This window comes from Bubalus kerabau, chromosome X (genome assembly GCF_029407905.1).
Source record: "Bubalus kerabau isolate K-KA32 ecotype Philippines breed swamp buffalo chromosome X, PCC_UOA_SB_1v2, whole genome shotgun sequence".
Lineage (NCBI taxonomy): Eukaryota > Metazoa > Chordata > Mammalia > Artiodactyla > Bovidae > Bubalus > Bubalus kerabau.
Window position 1 is genome coordinate 24949174 of NC_073647.1, and position 18003 is coordinate 24967176.

General features: G+C 39.2%; 1 protein-coding gene across 5 annotated transcripts in view; it reads left to right on the forward strand.

The window, feature by feature from the left end:
• Window positions 1-17167, forward strand: part of LOC129640288 (transmembrane 9 superfamily member 2-like) — an 89134-nt gene extending 71967 nt beyond the window's left edge. For 2 of the 5 annotated variants that reach the window (XM_055565506.1, XM_055565507.1), the window contains one exon: window positions 16654-17160. In XM_055565506.1, coding sequence (XP_055421481.1) covers window positions 16654-16721 — 68 coding nt within the window. In that variant the 3' untranslated portion in view covers window positions 16722-17160. Of the gene's footprint in view, window positions 1-16653 lie in introns of all 5 variants that reach the window. The other 3 variants (XM_055565510.1, XM_055565508.1, XM_055565509.1) reach the window with 3 other exon arrangements.
• The last annotated feature ends 836 nt before the right edge of the window (window positions 17168-18003 follow it).

Sequence of the window (18003 nt, forward strand, 5' to 3'; positions counted from 1 at the left end):
CTAGCTTTATGGCCCAGGATGTGATCTATCCTGGAGAAGGTTCCATGTGCACTTGAGAAAAAGGTGAAATTCATTGTTTTGGGGTGAAATGTCCTATAGATATCAATTAGGTCTAACTGGTCTATTGTATTGTTTAAAGTTTGTGTTTCCTTGTTAATTTTCTGTTTAGTTGATCTATCCATAGGTGTGAGTGGGGTATTAAAGTCTCCCACTATTATTGTGTTATTGTTAATTTCTCCTTTCATACTTGTTAGCATTTGTCTTACATACTGCGGTGCTCCCGTGTTGGGTGCATATATATTTATAATTGTTATATCTTCTTCTTGGATTGATCCTTTGATCATTATGTAGTGACCTTCTTTGTCTCTTTTCACAGCCTTTGTTTTAAAGTCTATTTTATCTGATATGAGTAGCACTACTCCTGCTTTCTTTTGGTCCCTATTTGCATGGAAAATCTTTTTCCAGCCCTTCACTTTCAGTCTGTATGTGTCCCCTGTTTTGAGGTGGGTCTCTTGTAGACAACATATGTAGGGGTCTTGTTTTTGTATCCATTCAGCCAGTCTTTGTCTTTGGTTGGGGCATTCAACCCATTTACATTTAAGGTAATTACTGATAAGTATGATCCCGTTGCCATTTACTTTATTGTTTTCGGTTCGAATTTATATACCGTTTTTGTGTTTCCTGTCTAGAGAATATCCTTTAGTATTTGTTGGAGAGCTGGTTTGGTGGTGCAGAATTCTCTCAGCTTTTGCTTGTCTGAAAAGCTTTTGATTTCTCCTTCATCCTTGAATGAGATCCTTGCTGGGTACAATAATCTGGGCTGTAGGTTATTTTCTTTCATCACTTTAAGTATGTCTTGCCATTCCCTCCTGGCTTGAAGAGTTTCTATTGAAAGATCAGCTGTTATCCTTATGGGAATTCCCTTGTGTGTTATTTGTTGTTTTTCCCTTGCTGCTTTTAATATTTGTTCTTTGTGTTTGATCTTTGTTAATTTGATTAATATGTGTCTTGGGGTGTTTCGCCTTGGGTTTATCCTGTTTGGGACTCTCTGGGTTTCTTGGACTTGGGTGATTATTTCCTTCCCCATTTTAGGGAAGTTTTCAACTATTATCTCCTCAAGTATTTTCTCATGGTCTTTCTTTTTGTCTTCTTCTTCTGGGACCCCTATGATTCAAATGTTGTAGCATTTAATATTGTCCTGGAGGTCTCTGAGATTGTCCTCATTTCTTTTAATTCGTTTTTCTTTTATCCTCTCTGATTCATTTATTTCTACCATTCTATCTTCTAATTCACTAATCCTATCTTCTGCCTCTGTTATTCTACTATTTGTTGCCTCCAGAGTGTCTTTAATTTCACTTATTGCATTATTCATTATATATTGACTCTTTTTTATTTCTTCTAAGTCCTTGTTAAACCTTTCTTGCATCTTCTCAATCCTTGCCTCCAGGCTATTTATCTGTGATTCCATTTTAATTTCAAGATTTTGGATCAATTTCACTATCATTATTCGGAATTCTTTATCAGGTAGATTCCCTATCTCTTCCTCTTTTGTTTGGTTTGGTGGGCATTTATCCTGTTCCTTTATCTGCTGGGTATTCCTCTGTCTCTTCATCTTGTTTAAATTGCTGAGTTTGGGGTGTTCTTTCTGTATTCTGGCAGTTTGTGGAGTTCTCTTTATTGTGGCGTTTCCTCGCTGTGTGTGGGTTTGTACAGGTGGCTTGTCAAGGTTTCCTGGTTAGGGAAGCTTGTGTCGATGTTCTGGTGGATGGAGCTGTATTTCTTCTCTCTGGAGTGTAATGAAATGTCCAGTAATGAGTTATGAGATGTCTATGGTTTTGGGGTGACTTTGGGCAGCCTGTATCTTGAAGCTTAGGGCTGTGTTCCTTTGTTGCTGGAGAATTTGCTTGGTATGTCTTGCCCTGGAACTTGTTGGCCCTTGTGTGGTGCTTGGTTTCAATGTTGGTATGGAGGCGTTTGATGAGCTCCTGTCAATTAATGTGCTTGGAGTCAGGAGTTCCCTGGAGTCAGGGTTTGGACTTAAGCCTCCTACTTCCAGTTATCGGTCTTATTTTTACAGTAGTTTCAAAACTTCTCCTTCTATACAGCACCATTGATAAAACAGCTATGTTAAAGATGAAAAGTTTCTCTACTGTGAGGGTCACTCAGAGAGGTTCACAGCGTTACATGGAGAAGAGAAGAGGGAGGAGGGAGTTAGAGGTGACCCAAATGGGATGAGGTGGAATCAATAGTGGAGAGAGTGGGCTAGCCAGTAGTCACTTCCTTATGTGCACTCCACAACTGGACCGCTCAGAGATGTTCACGGAGTTATACAGAGAAGAGAAGAAGGAGGCAGGAGACAGAGGTGGCCAGAAGGATAAAAGGGGGAAATGAAAAGGAGGGAGACAGATCCAGCCAGTAATCAGTTCCCTAAGTGTTCTCCACCGTCTGGAACACACAGAAATTCACAGAGTTGGGTAGAGTAGAGAGGGGTTAGGGAGGAGATACAGGCGACCTGGTGGAGAAAATGGAGAGTCCAAAGGGAGAGAGAGCAGTCAAGCCAGTAATCTCGCTCCCTAGTGAAAAATGGGTCCTGAAGATTGGGTTCTTAAAGGTACAAAATTGGTAACAAATACATAAAAGCAAAAATTAAAAATCTAGAGTTTGGAATTTCAAAAATACGATGTTAATGAAAAGAAGAAGGAAAAGAAAGAGAAAAAACGAACAAAGAAAAACAAACAAGGTCGCGAAAATTATAAAGAAACTACAGGTACAAAATTGATAACTAATACCAAAAAGCAAAAATTAAAAATCTAGAGTAGAGTTTGGAATTTCAAAAATACAACGTTAAAAAAAAGAAGAAGAAAAATAAACAGAGAAAACAAACAAACCAACAAAAACAATGTCGCAAAAATTATAAAGAAAATACAGGTACAAAATTGATATCAAATACCAAAAAGCATAAATTAAAACTCTTGAGTAGAGTTTGGAATTGCAGATACACGATGTTATATAAAGGAAGAAGAGAAAGAAACAGAGGAAAAAAAAAAGTCACAGAAATTATAAAAAGAACTATAGGTACAAAATTGATAACATATACCAAAAGGCTAAAATTAAAAATCTAGAGTAGAGTTTGGAATTTCAAAAATACAATGTAAAAGAAAAGAAGAAAAAGAAAAAAAAAAACAAAACACGGTCAAAAAATTATAAAATATATATATGAAGTTTGCTGAAGAAGAAAAAAAATAGGGTCTTTTTTTCTTTCAAAGTAATAGCTTATAAAAGTGAAAATTAAAGGACAATAGAGGACTTAAAATTAAAAAAAAAAATTTAAAAAAAAAAGAAAGAAAGATTGATCGTAAAAATAGTAAAAATATATCTAGGTCTTTCTCTGGTTTTGTTGTGAGTATTGTGGGTTCAGTCCATTTTTGGCTAGTTCCTTGGTCTGACTTATATTTCTCAAGATCTATAGGCCCCTTCCTATGTAGTCTGTAGTAACCACAGGGTTTTAATCTATGGCCTGTAGCTTCCAAGGCGTTTCCCTCTGTTATAGCTTCTTCTGTTTGCTGGTCTCTTCAGTGTCTGGTTTCCGCCCTGACACAAAGGGGACGGTGGAGGACACTTTTTTTTTTTTTTTAATTTAGGCTCACTTGTTCAGTTGCGCTGTGGGGAGGGAGGGAGGGAGGGATGCTGCAAACAAATAACACTGGCGTGCGCTCGCAGTGCCTCAGCCACACTGGGTCTGCCCCTGCTCACGGCGCGTGTAGCCTCCCTGCCCACACTGCTCGGGCTCTAGGTTGTTCCGCCGGGAACAATCAGAGGCCGGCCCTGGGCTGGCCTCCCAGGTCCAAGCCGCTCAGGTTCAGGCACTTGGGTAATCCCCAGAGGCGCAGACTCGGTTGGGCCTGAGTTTTGTGCTCTTCCCAGATCCTAGCAGCTCAGGTGATGAGGTGTTTGGCGGGCGCCAATGCTGCGACTTATCACCTCCCCGCCACTTGGTTATCTGGGTGTAAAACCGGCACACCTTCTCAGGCAGATGTTGACCGTCCAGACCCCCAAGAAGTTTTAGTTACCAAAGAAGCCTGCTTACAGTTTTATAGATAGTGTCTCTCTGGGGCTGCAATTGCCCCCTTCCGGCTCTGGCTGCCTGTCACCGGAGGGGGAAGGTCTGCAGCCGGGGCCTGGCGGTGTCTTAGGTTAGGGCTGGCTTTTCGCGTGGTAGATATCCCACAGTCTGGTTTGCTAGCCCAAATTATTTCGCTCAGATAGCACTCAGGACATTCGGGCCAGATTCTTACTCTAAGCGACGCACCCCGCGCCGCACTTCCCTGCCCAGCCCCCGCTTGCTAATGGTGTGTGCAGGCGTCTGCGCTGCTTCTCCGCTGGGAGAATTACCGTAGGGCTCGCAATCTGCGATTTTTAATTGTTTATTTATTTTTTCTCCCTTTTATGTTGCCCTCTGTGCTTCCAAAGCTTGGCACAGATTCGTCAGTGAGAAGGTTTCCTGGTGTTCAGAAACTTCTCTCTTTTTAAGACTCCCTTCCCGGGACGGAACTCCGTTCCTCCCTCTTTTGTCTCTTTTTTTGTCTTTTATATTTTTTCCTACCTCCTTTCGAAGAGTTGGGTTGCTTTTCTGGGTGCCTGATGTCCTCTGCCGGCATTCAGAAGTTGTTTTGTGGAATTTACTCGACGTTTAAATGTTCTTTTGATGAATTTGTGGGGGAGAAAGTGTTCTCCCCATCCTACTCCTCTGCCATCTTGGCTCCTCCTAAAACTTTGTATCTTTTGACTGCCTTCAACCAATTCCTCTTCCCCTACCCCTCACATCTGCTGCTGCTGCTGCTAAGTCACGTCAGTCATGTCCGACTCTGTGCAACCCCATAGACAGCAGCTCACCAGGCTCCCCCGTCCCTGGGATTCTCCAGGCAAGAACACTGGAGTGGGTTGCCATTTCCTTCTCCAAGGCATGAAAGTGAAAAGTGAAAAGTGAAAGTGAAGTCGCTCAGTCATGTCCGACTCTTAGCGACCCCATGAACTGCAGCCTACCTGGCTCCTCCGCCCATGGGATTTTCCAGGTGAGAGTACTGGAGTGGGTTGCCATTGCCTTCTCCCACACATCTAGTAACTACAAATCTGATCTCTTTTTCTATGAATTTGTTTCTTTCTTTGTTGAAATATAATTGACCTACAACACTATGTTAGTTCTTGATATACAGCATAGTGATTTGATATTTCTGTCCATTTCAAAATGATCACCATGATAAGTCTAGCTACCATCTGTCACCATACAAAGATATTGCATAATCATTGACTATATTCCCCATACTGTACAATTCATCCCATGACTTCTTTATTTTGTAGCTGGGATTTTGTATCTCTTAATTTCCCTCACCTTTTTCACTCCTCCCCCCTACTCCCTACCTCCAGCAACCACCTGTTTGTTCTCTAAATCCATGACTCTTTTCTATTTTGTTATGTTTGTTCAATTGTTCTGTGTTTTAGATTCCATGTACAGTATTTGTTTTTCTCTGTCTGACTTCTTTTACTTAGCATAATACCCTGTGGGTCCATCTATGTTGTCCCAAATGGTCAAATGACAAGATTTCATTCTTTTTTAATGTCTGAGAGAGATATATATATAATATATGTGTATTATGTATATATATCTATGTTATATATATTATGTATATATATGTATCTGCACACACATATACCACATCCTGTTTATTGATTCATCTATTGATAAACACTTAGGTTGCTTCCATATCTTGGCTGTTGTAAATGATGCTTCAGTGAGCATAGGGGTTCATATAGCTTGAATTAGTGTTTTTGTATTCTTCAGATATGGAGAAGGCAATGGCACCCCACTCCAGTGTTCTTGCCTGGAGAATCCCAGGGATGGGGGAGCCTGGTGGGCTGCCGTCTATGGGGTCACACAGAGTAGGACACGACTGAAGTGACTTAGCAGCAGCATTCTTCAGATAAATACTCAGGAGTGGAATTGCTGGATCTTGTGGTAAATCTATTTTCAATTTTTTAAGAATCTGCATAGTGTTTCCATAGTGGCTGCACCAGTTTACATTCCTACCATGTAGAAGGGTTCCTATTTTTGCACACCCTCTCCAGCATTTGTTATTTGTAGACTTTTTAATGATGGTCATTCTGACAGTTGTGAGGTTATACTTCATTGTAGTTTTGATTTTTTAAATTAATTTTTATTGGAGAATAGTTGATTTGCAATGTTGTATTAGTTTCAGGTGTACAGCAAAGTGAATCAGTTATACATACATATATATCCCCTCTTTTTTAGACTTTTCCCCTATATAGGTGCTATTACAGAGTATTGAGTAGAGTTCCCTGTAATATACAGTAGGTCCTTATTAGTTAACCTATTTTGTATATAATAGTGTGTATATGTCAATCCCAATCTTCCAGTTTATTTCCCTCCACCCCCTGGTAAGCATAAATTTATTTTCTACATCTGTGTCTCTTTCTGTTTTGTAGATAAGTTTATTTCTTCCCCTTTTTTTTAAGATTCCACATATAAGTGATGTGATATTTGTTGTTCTCTGACTTCTTCACTCAGTATGACAATCTCTAGGTCCATCTATGTTGCTGCATATGGCATTATTTCATTCTTTGTTATAGTTGAATAATATTCCGTTGTATATATAGTACCACATCTTCTTTATCCATTCATCATTTATGGGCACTTCGGTTGTTTCTATGTCTCGGCTACTGTAAATAGTGCTGCAATGAACATTGGGGTGCTTATATCTTTTTGAATTATGGTTTCTCCAGATATATGATATATGTCCAGGAGTGGGATTGCAGGATCATATGGTAGCTCTATTTTTAGTTTTTTAAGGAACCTCCATACTGTTCTCCATAGTGGCTGTACCAGTTTATATTCCCAGCAACAGTATAGGAGGGTCCCTTTACTCCATACCCTCTCTAGCATTTATTATTTATAGACTTTTTGATGATGGTCATTCTGACTGGTGTGAGGTGATTCCTCTTTGTAGTTTTGATTTGCATTTCTCTAATCATTAGTGATGTTGAGAATCTTTTCATGGGCCTCTTGGCCATCTTTATGTCTTCTTTGGAGCAATGACTATTTAGATCTTCTGCCCATTTTTTTTTGGATTGGGTGTTTTTTTTTTTTAATATATTGAGCTGCATGAACTATTAGTATATTTTGGAGATGGCATATGAGCCCTTAAGAGCCAAACTTCAGTTTGTATCAGCTGCTTGGGTCTCATGGGTGTGAGCCCCATGGTTTTTCAAAACCAGATGTCTGGAGAGTTTATTTCTCAGGTGCCAGTCTTAAACGTTGGAGTGCCTGATGTAGGGCATGAACCCTTTGGTCCTCAGAAAGAAGCTCCAGGTTTTGGATTCCCTCCCAATTGTGTATCACCATGCTGGATTTGGGGTTTATGGTGAGATCATTGTCCCAGCCTTTCCTACCCACCATGATGTAGTTTCCCCTCTCATTTGTCCTATGTGAAGATGTTGCTATGCCAGGTTTTTTTCAGAGGAATTTGTTTCATATATTGCTGTAGGTTTGGTGTGTCTATGGGAGGAGGTGAGTTTAGGATCTTCCTATGTCCCTGTCTTGAATCAGAGCAAATTAGTTTTCATGGCGGGAGGTGGGGAGAGGAAAAGAGATCTCCATATCTATTTTAAAATTAAATCATGAAAAACCCCCAAAGTAAATCCTGGTTGTCGTTTATATCAGGAAAAAATTTTAAAATCGTGAAGTGTGCTTTTGACATCCATTTTCTACAACTGTTCTTTAAGAACCCCTTTCTGCCTAAGACTCTTGAATGGCATCTCTATATTCCATTTCACCATTATATTTTGAGGTTCACAGCAGGAAGCAAGGCTTATTGCCTCTGCTCATGGTGTTTCACTTTTGAGGAAGACATTCTTAATGAAATAATTAGTCTTGAGAATATAGATGTACACAAAAGTACAGTTCTTAATTGCTGATTACTCTTTCTTGCTACAGGCAGATCTTTCTGAGAGTGAATTTTTTTAAATGAGAACTTTAAAATTAGCAATATCTACTCGTGTGTAAAATATACTGAAGAGTTTTACACTGCTGCTGCTGCTGCTAAGTCGCTTCAGTCATGTCTGACTCTGTGTGACCCCATAGATGGCAGCCCACTAGGCTCCCCCATCCCTGGGATTCTCCAGGCAAGAACACTGGAGTGGGTTGCCATTTCCTTCTCCAATGCATGAAAGTGAAAAGTGAAAGGGAAGTCGCTCAGTCATGTCCAACTCCCAGCGACCCCATGGACTGCAGCCTACCAGGCCCCTCCATCCACGGGATTTTCCAGGCAAGAGTACTGGAGTGGGGTGCCATTGCCTTCTCCGAGAGTTTTACACTAACTTAGAATAATTATGCATTCATCTGAAGTTCTTCCTTGTGGTCACCACATTCCTCTTTGGTACTTGAATTCATCCATGGCATCATAATGGAAGTATAGGACCTCATAGCTATCACTTTTCAATATTGAGTATGTTCCTATATATCCTTTATATTTGCCACTTTTATGGCTGTTTAATCTGTTGAGAAGATTACTTAACTGTTTCTTCACTGTTGACTACCCCCACCGCCTTCCCCCCGCCGACTTTGAATTATTTCCTTAGGATAGTCTGTGAAATGGGATGACAGGGTCAAAAAGCATAAATATTCTTATGGCTCTTTATGCTTTTCTGGCATCAGCAGAGTTGTATTGTTTTCCCTACAGCCTCGGCTGGCATTGAGTATTATTTTAACAGAAACAATAACCAACCCCCCACCAAAATGGTTTTGTTTCTTGTTAGCTCAGTATGTCTAAAATGGCACCCCATTGTTTTCTTCCTCTCAGTTTTTGAGGCAAAGGAAATGATGTGCATTGTGGCTGGTGTTCCTCTACTCAATTTTCAGTACATAGCACACAAACAGATGTGTAAATAACATTTTGAAATAGAATTCAAAGAACAGGCAGAAGGATAAGCCACACTATACCAATAATGTCACCAAAGGGTACCAGGAGGGAAATGTTACATTGTAGAGACAAAGATAAACTTCAGTTCAAGTTGGGTGACTTGTCCCAAATCCTAACTAGTTTCAGTATAACTAGTTTAACCAGCTGTTAAGAAACCAGCTATTAAAGAAACGAACTCTATGCATGACCAAGTAGGCTGTGATATCTTCTAATTTGATCGCTTTACTCAGATCTCTAATGGAGATTGATGGTTGGCACATATGTGGATACTTGATCTTGATTGGAGGATAGTGAATTTTTTTAATTTGCATCAAGTTCTCTTTTTGATATCAACAAATGAGTTAAAGTCTTAAAATTAATTGAAATAATGTATCTCTAGTTTGATATAATAGATATAAGATCAGAATAACCAATTCAGATCTAATGCTTAAGATTCGTTCTCCTAAAGTTTAACTGCTATGTTCTATTATGATGGTTTAATATAAATCCTGGTTGGCATTATCATTGGGTAGTAAATTAAACATTTTATATAAATGTTTGCATTTAGCCACAGTCTATTTTTCTTGAGCAGTGGTTTTCAACCAGGGACAAATTTATCCCCTTATAGGACATTTAGCAATATCTGGAGACAGTTTTGATTGTCACGACTGGGATGGGAGGATGCTAATGACATCTAGTGGGTAGAGGCCAAGGATAGTGCTAAACATCCTAGGATGTATAACAAAGAATTATCTGGCCCAAAATGTTAATAGTACTGTAAGAAATACTATTTTTGAACCTCACTTTTACTTGGGAGTTAATGCTATTTTCCAAATATAGTTTTGTTCATCTCAAGAGAACATGTTTAGAATTAGAGATGCTGAATCAACAGTCACTGTGCAGTGATTGAAGCCAGTGTGATGCAAAGAGTTTCTAAGACCCAGAAGTATCAGCCAAGTTCAGAGTGCTTTTCTGTTGACTTTCTCACTAAGTGTCTATGCTTTAAATATATTTTTATTAATTAAAAGGAGCAAATAAAGTTCAGTATATTTTGAGAGTGTCTACTGTATAATATTTTTGTCACTAAATTGAAGTGAAAAATGTTCTCACATAGTGCATGATGAAATAAACTATACTGAAGGAAAAGTCTAATTATCTTAATATACAAATATTAGCTATAGTGGTCTTTTTGTGCTTTGTTATACCAAATTGTCTCTGTCTTATTAAAAATTTAAATTCTAAAGGACAAAAGATCAGAAAGGAATAAAGATGTATTAATGCTAATTGTTAAGCAGCCAACAAATATTTATTAAACTTTTTATGGGCTTGGCAAGGTGCTTACAGCAAATATGAAAACATAAGATATAATACTATTTATTTCTTATTGAGTCAATTATGTGTCAACTATTAACATACATTTATCTCAATTTTCACCTAATTGTCTAACTATTATGAGGTGTAACTCATATTACTCCTATTGCATGGATGAGGAACTGAGGTCCAGAGAGATTAAGTGACTTGTTCAGGGTCACTTAGCTAGCTTAATCTGGGAGCTATGATTCATTCAAATCCTGGTTGGTCTGACTCCACTGTTTATTCTCTTAAACACAACTCTCCACATCCTCCTTAAGAAAGAGGTACTTTCTTTAAGCTAGGGCCAAACAAACCACCAAATGATGCCTGTGAAATCTCCTCTGTGGCCTTCTGTTAGATCTGGTGGACTTCCTGTAATTGGGAGAATGAAGACAGGCACATGTACCTAAAGCCATAAAACATCACCCTCAGGGACAGATAATGATAACAGCCCATTCCAAGTCTTTTTCATGCTCTTTCAACCCTTCCAGCCCTTCTTAAAAAAATAAAGGCACATCCTTCCAATTTTTCCACATTATTCTAGAATACAGGGAGTCAAGGCCAGTATAATCTTTGGGATAATTCTATTACCTCTTCAATCCCAGCTCATTTTTATTTCGGCTTATATTTATGGACCAAAATGCCGGATACTATTGGAATGAACAGGACACAGTGTTCTCTATTTTCAAGAATATTGAAAACCTCAAGGTCTTAACATTTTTTCCCAGTACAGGTAGTTACAGACCTATTCTAACTCTGGGCCCTGTGGTAGCTAGTATTCTTCTAGTTTCAAGCATCATGCTAAAAATTTCAAAGGAAGGGACGTATTCCTTTTCCCTGTGCTCAGTTGCTAAGTCGTGTCCGACTCTTTGAGGCCCCATGGACTGTAGCCCGCCAGGCTCCTCTGTCTGTGGAATTCTCCAGGCAAGAATACTGGAGTGGGTAGCCATTCCCTTCTCCAGGAGATCTTCCTGACCCATGGATCAAACCCTCGTCTCCTGCACTGCAGGCATTCTTTACCACTGAGCCACCAGGGAAACCCAAGCATTTAATAAATAACAGCTATTGTCATTATTATAATCATCATCGTCATTGTCTTGGTCATGAAGGTATTTGTTCATATCTCTGGCTAAACTAAACCAACTAAAACCAATAAATCTGATGCCCAGGGCCTATCCCAAAGCTTCTGAATCAGAATCCTTGCTTATCTGTATTTTTAATTGCTTAACAAGTTTGTGATACTCTCCAGGGTTTAAGTACCTTTGCTATGGGAAGCTATTTAAAGTTTATAAGTAGGGGCTGGGCAATCAAATTTGTGTTTTGGAAATATCACAATCACTCTGACAGAGTGGAGAATTGATTTGAGAGGGAGACTGGCCATAAAGACAAGCCAAGAGAGATAGTTTTGTAGATGAGAGATTTAGTGAGTATGACTTAAGACCCAATGGCTATGGAGATGGACAGGTGGAGGGAGGGGATGGATTCAGAAGATTCCCATAAAAAAGCAACACCAATCATGTTCTAGAAGTGATAATAAAGTTTTTAGAGAAAAGATCATAGGAAGCATTATTTTATTATTGATAGAGCATTGAGCTTGGAAAGTAAGCATAAATTAATCAAGGAATCAGTGAAAACTACATTTACCATCTCTGATTTTTATTTTTATAAGTTATACAATTATGCAAATGTGAGTATAAAATATGTTTATAAATTATATTAAATTGTCTCTATTAAGAGTTTCTGCAGTAAACACAGAAACAAAAAATGTCACAGGTTACCAATTGAGAGGGGAAAAGTGGTTGTATTCTGTATCACGGTAAGTATTCAGTTGAAGAAAAGAAGAATTTATGAGAGTGATCCACTGCCCACTGGGCCATGAAGGCAGGTGAAAAGAAGTATTTAAGTAAGAATGTAAAATAAAATATTTGCACTTCAAAAAAAATTCCAAGTTGGAATTGGAAGGTCTTGGTGACTGATAAAATATGAAAGTGAGAAAGACTGGAGTCAAGGGTCCTTTCCAAGTCTCTGACTGTGACCTCTATATAAGCAGCAATATGTTGATTAGCCCCTGACATTGTTCCCCACCAGAGGTCCCCCCGCTACTTTTTTACATTTTGACCACACCTCACAGCACGCAGGATCTGAGTTCCCCCTCTTGGGATCAAACCTGCACCCCCTGCAGTGGAAGTGAGAAGTCTTAACCACTGGACTGCCAGGGAAGTCCCTGAGCCACTTTTTCTATCCTTTACATTACCTGGCAAGTGCCAGGCCCAGAGAAAGTGTTTACTGAAAACTGAATCAAATATGGCTGAAGAGAGTCAAGGTCCCTAAGACCTTTGCTCCAAACAAGCTTTCTCTTTATTCTTCTGTGCAATGGCTCTATTCCAATGTTAGGAAAATCTTTTCTGCATGTCTTAGTCACAGGTGCCAATTCTCAAATTAATATATATTGGAATTTAGTCCCTGCAGTAGCTGTGGAAAGCCTCTTTAAAGGTTTGTTTATATTGAATAGAATGTGATAGACTTTCAGAATGTTTTATTTAGCTAGTTTCTTCTTCTTTTTCAAGTGTACATGAAGACTTTGGGAAGGCCCTGGAGGAAATGTGTATTGGATGCCAGTCCTAGATCAGGCTGTGAATTTTGTTTTTCTCATTGTAGAATTGCATTTAGGGAAAGGATGGGGGAAAATGAGCTTCTCTGCTTGTCTTGGACTGCCTCATTCAAGATCCGGTAGTTGGTTTGTCTTTTTGTAATGTGTCTCCTGACCTAATGAGAAAAGGTTATGAAGTTTAGAAAGAAACTAGGACATTTCTAGTACTGGTTTAGTACTTTCTCTGTCCTGGGACAAATGTAGGCAAAGACATCAAAGATATAATACTTCTCCCTTTTTGTCCCATCTCCCTTTTTCTATCCTTAAGTCTTAGTACCAGCAATTGAGTTGTAGAAAATTTTTTAAAATTTCTCCAGATCCTTTGTTGTTGTTATTGAGTCACTCAGTTGTATCTGACTCTTTGCAATTCCATGGACTGTAGCCTGCCAGGGTCCTCTGTCCATAGGATTCTCCAGGCAAGAATACTGGAGTGGGTTGTCATTTCCTCCTCCAGGGGATCTTCCCGACCCGGGGATTGAATCCGTGTCTCTTGCATCTCCTGTATTGGCAGGCAGATTCTTTACCACTGAGCCACCTGGGAAGCCTGCTCTTTTACATTGCTTTTAACTTGTGTGGTTCAATGGCCCTTAGAAATTTCCACACCTTTCTTAATATTTAATGTTTGTTTACAAAGAAGGAAGGAAGAAAAAGAAAGAAAGGAAGGAAGGAAACATTGAAGGAAGGAAGACAGATAGGCTAGCCCAGAGGTTCTGAACCCTGGTTTCATAGTAGCAGGACCTGGGGAGATTTAAAAAATCTTGACATTCAGGCTGCATCTCAACCAGTTAAGTAGCATAGCTGAGGGTGTGACCCAGACAATAGTATTTGTTAAATCTTCCCAGGTGATTCCAGGCTACAGTTGATATTGAGGAGTTAAGTCGAATAAATCCCAAGTGAACATACTTTTCAACCCCAGATCAGAACATCAGTGATTGATCAGAACATCATTTCTTGAGTGCCTATTTTGACAGACACTCCAATGTATTTTGTCCTTTTTGCCTCAGGTCAAGCCTGTTGGGTGGGTGGGAGTATGATTCCTTTTCAGTTATGAGGAACAAAGGAGAAAGGTAGCTTGTTCTACATCACCCAGCTAAATGTCTGCGTGACTCTAAAGTCCAGATTCTTTAGCTCAGTCAGCTCTCAGAACAGTGTGAGGGCTGATGAATTTTTGTGTTTTGGGTAGGACACATTTTGGTATTTTAAGTAGAGCATCAAAAAGTTGAGAATTCATAGACATTTTCATAATTTATGGGACTAATATGCAGCAAATGGAAATCAGGAGTGTTTTAGATTCAGAGACATATGTTATCTCATGAACCTTTGAAGTTGTTGGATTCAGAAAAGGGAGACAAAAGTAGGAAAAGGTATTATCATCCCCATTTTTCAGCTTAGAAAACTGAGGGTTGGCAAGACTCTCACTTGCCTAAGATCAACAAATAACCAACAGAGGACATTTGTGTCCCTCTAGAGCCCATAATCTTATCACTATACCATGTGTGTGTTCAGTTGCTCAGTCATGTCCGACTCTTTGCAACCCCATGGACTGCAGCATGCCAGGCTTCCCTGTCCTTCGCTATCTCCTGGAGTTTGCTCAGATTCATGTCCATTAAGTTGGTGATGCCATCCAACCATCTCATCCTCTGTTGCGCCCTCTCCTCCTGCCTTCAATCTTTCCCAGCATCAGGGTCTTTTCCAATGAGTCGACTCTTCTCATCAGGTGGCCAAAGTGTTGGAGCTTCAGCATCAGTCCTTCCAATGAATATTCAGGACTGATTTCCTTTAGGATTGACTGGTTTGATACCCTATTAACTGACAAGGAGCTGTAAAGAGTGGGAGGGAAGTGGCATGATGGTATATAGGATGGAAAGTTATTCTAAATTTAGAAATTGGCATAGAAAAATGTAACAAATCCTGCCTAAAGCTTTCTGTGATCTTGCTGTTAAGATATTTTCCTAGATGGTTGACTTGTCTTATGGTGCCCCACTTAGACTATGGGATTTGATCTTATTAGATCAAAATCTTATTAGAATTTTCTTCAATTAAGTCATTGAACATTAAGGTCATTTGAAAATTTATTTTTATAGTATGAACATCAATGGAATTCTATGTTAAAGAAAAATTTGTCCATAATCATGTCACTCTAAAATAGGAAAGTATCTTCTTTCATTTATGCTGTGCTCTAGTCTACGCGTTTAAAGCTTATGTAATGTTCTCATAGGTGTGATAACCTGGAAGTTGTTTAAGACCTGGCTTTTTTCACCTAATACCATATCATAAAGATTGCCCCAGGACTTCCCTGGTGGCACAGTGGATAAGAGTCCACCTTCCAGTGCAGGGGACACGAATTTGATCCCTGACTGAGGACGATTCCACATGCCTCTGATGAACTAAGCCCCCGTGCCACAACTCCTGAGCCAGTGCTCTAAAGCCTGTGAGCCACAACTCCTGAGCCCACAAGCCCTCGAGCCTGTGCTCCACAATAAGAGAAGCCACTGCAGTGAGAAACCCGCACATCGCAATGAAGATTAGTGACAGCCTAAGCAAAGCAACGAAGACCTAATGTAGCCAAAAGTAAAATAAATAAATGTTATTAAAAAAGATAGGCCCATGCTGCTTTATATATCTTTATATTTGTCATTTTTAAATAAAAAAATTAAACTAATCAACTAATTTGGCTGCGCTGGTCTTAGTTGTGGCACATGGAATCTTTTTTTTTTTTTTTTAAATTGCTGTATACAAACTCTTAGTTGCAGCACGTGGGATCTAGTTCCCTGACCAGGGATCAAACCGTGGCCCCCTGCATGGGGCGCTCAGAGTCCCAGCCACTGGACCACCAGGGAAGTCTCTATTTGACATTTCTGCTGCCTCTCTTATTTCATCTTAGTCCATCATTTGGGGGCATTTGGTTTGTTTGTAGTTTTGCAATATTATAAATCAGTATTATGAACATTTTTTGCATGACATTCTTTTCTCTATAGGATCATTTTTTTAGGATAAATCCCCAGAGATGGGATGTTTCTCAAGCTTAATAATATAAAACTTTCATTTAGAAAACTAATATATGCTCTGATTATATAAGTAAATAGATTACTCCTGCTTTTAAAAAAATTATTTATTTGGCTGCGCCAGGTCTTGGTTGTGGTACACAGGATCTTTAGTTGCCACACGTGAACTCTTGCGGCATGTGTAATCTAGTTCCCTGACTAGAGATCGAACCCGGGCCCCCTACAGTGGGAAGCGGAGTCTTAGCCACTGGACCACGAAGGAAGTCCCAAGATTATTCCTGATTTTGCTATGCATAATGATAATGGTTATTTACATTTTCCAAGTTGAAGCAAGTTATACAAAGTTTATTGTGTTAGAAAAGTAGCCTTGGACCTTTTTGTATCCATTTTGAAATAGAGAACTTAAGCTACTTGTTTTTTGCTTTGGTTAGAGACCTGCAGTGTTCAATCAAATGGATTCTCACACCCCTTTGCAGGTGACTGCCTCCAGCCCTGCTGCTGATCCTCTTTGCTCAGCAAGAGAGCCTGGTGATTTTTATTGGATAAAGTACAGGTCTTGAGATGCAGAGAATCAGTACTCCATCTCCAAACTGACATGCTTTGCATTTTTGAGAAAGCTATTTTGATTTTCTATAATGTCTGGTTAACAAAGATCTTTCTCATTTTGTTTCAGGAACTGTTGGATTTTTTTCCTGTTTTATTTTTATTTCTAAAATCTACAGCGTGGTGAAAGTGGATTAAAGAATCCCGCCAAAGGTTTCAAGGCACATCACCCTTGCCTTTGAATATGTATCTGTATCTTATATGAACATCTACAGAGATACATATGCTTCCAGTTGCATGCTTTTAAATATATATCAATTAAAAAATCTCACTGTCTGGCCTCAGTTTGTGTAATACAAAATGCGATTGTATGGGAGAAAAATCAAGGTGGCAAGTAGGTTTATTCTAAGTACTATTTTCCTGAAATGATACCATAAAAGGGTATTTAATTTAAAACAATCAGAGCAAGGGAGGTACTTTTTCTTAATTTAAGTACATTGGCTTTTCAGTTGAGAAGGTTTTTTCCCCTTCTTTTTCTTCCTCATCTGTTCAGAACATCAGAACTATTGTCAAATAAATGTTAGGTAAAATGTGACATTTTCCAACTTAAGTTGATTGTACAAACAATATTACACCTTTGTATCTGGGTGATCACTTAAAAATATCCATTGGTTTAGCATACAGAGTTTATGAAATACCAGATACTATTGTCTTATTACTCAATTAAATCTGTACATTCGTGGTTATTTAGTTGCCTGTTGTTTTTGCTTGCTGCCCTTGGAGAATGTGCTGAGAGTGTGTAAGCTTGACTTAGTTGTGTGTAGATAACAAATCTTTGAAGTCAGTTCTCTTGGATTTATTTGCTCCTATTAGACAATAGTCAGGTGTCACAACTCCCTAAATATTGGGAATTTGTATTGCAAATATTCTTTGAGCTTGCAGTTTCAGGGGAGATGGCATGAAATTCATACATTGTTTTGTGATAAATATTATTGATAAATATTTGTCTTATTGAGGTAAACATTTAAAAACCATCTATACATACCCTTCAATTCATGAATGTTCTCAAAGTCGCCCTCAAGCTGAGGAATACATGTTGATGTGTGCAGGGATCAAAGAGGTGGTGTGGCTCTTGAAGGAGAGTCTGGAATGAAGAGGGACAAGGTCAGAGAATTGCATTCTGAAAGAGAGTAGGAGAGGGAGGAAGAGCTGACTAGTTGCATTGGGGAAGAAGAAACTCATTTGGTCGCCTGTAGTAGGCCTTCTTCTATATTGGAAGGAGCAGGGTTGTGACTGGGGCCTGGAGCAGACTGAGGGGAGGAGTGCCTACAGACGGTCAAAGTTGTCTCTTGACAGTGGGATTTTCAGATCCTCTTACCTCTTGCATTCAGTCTCATAATCGAAAGCTGACCCCTAAACCCTGCCTGAGAGGAAGAGCTGTTATGAGGAGATGCCTTGGAACCAGGCCCCTTCTCCTGTA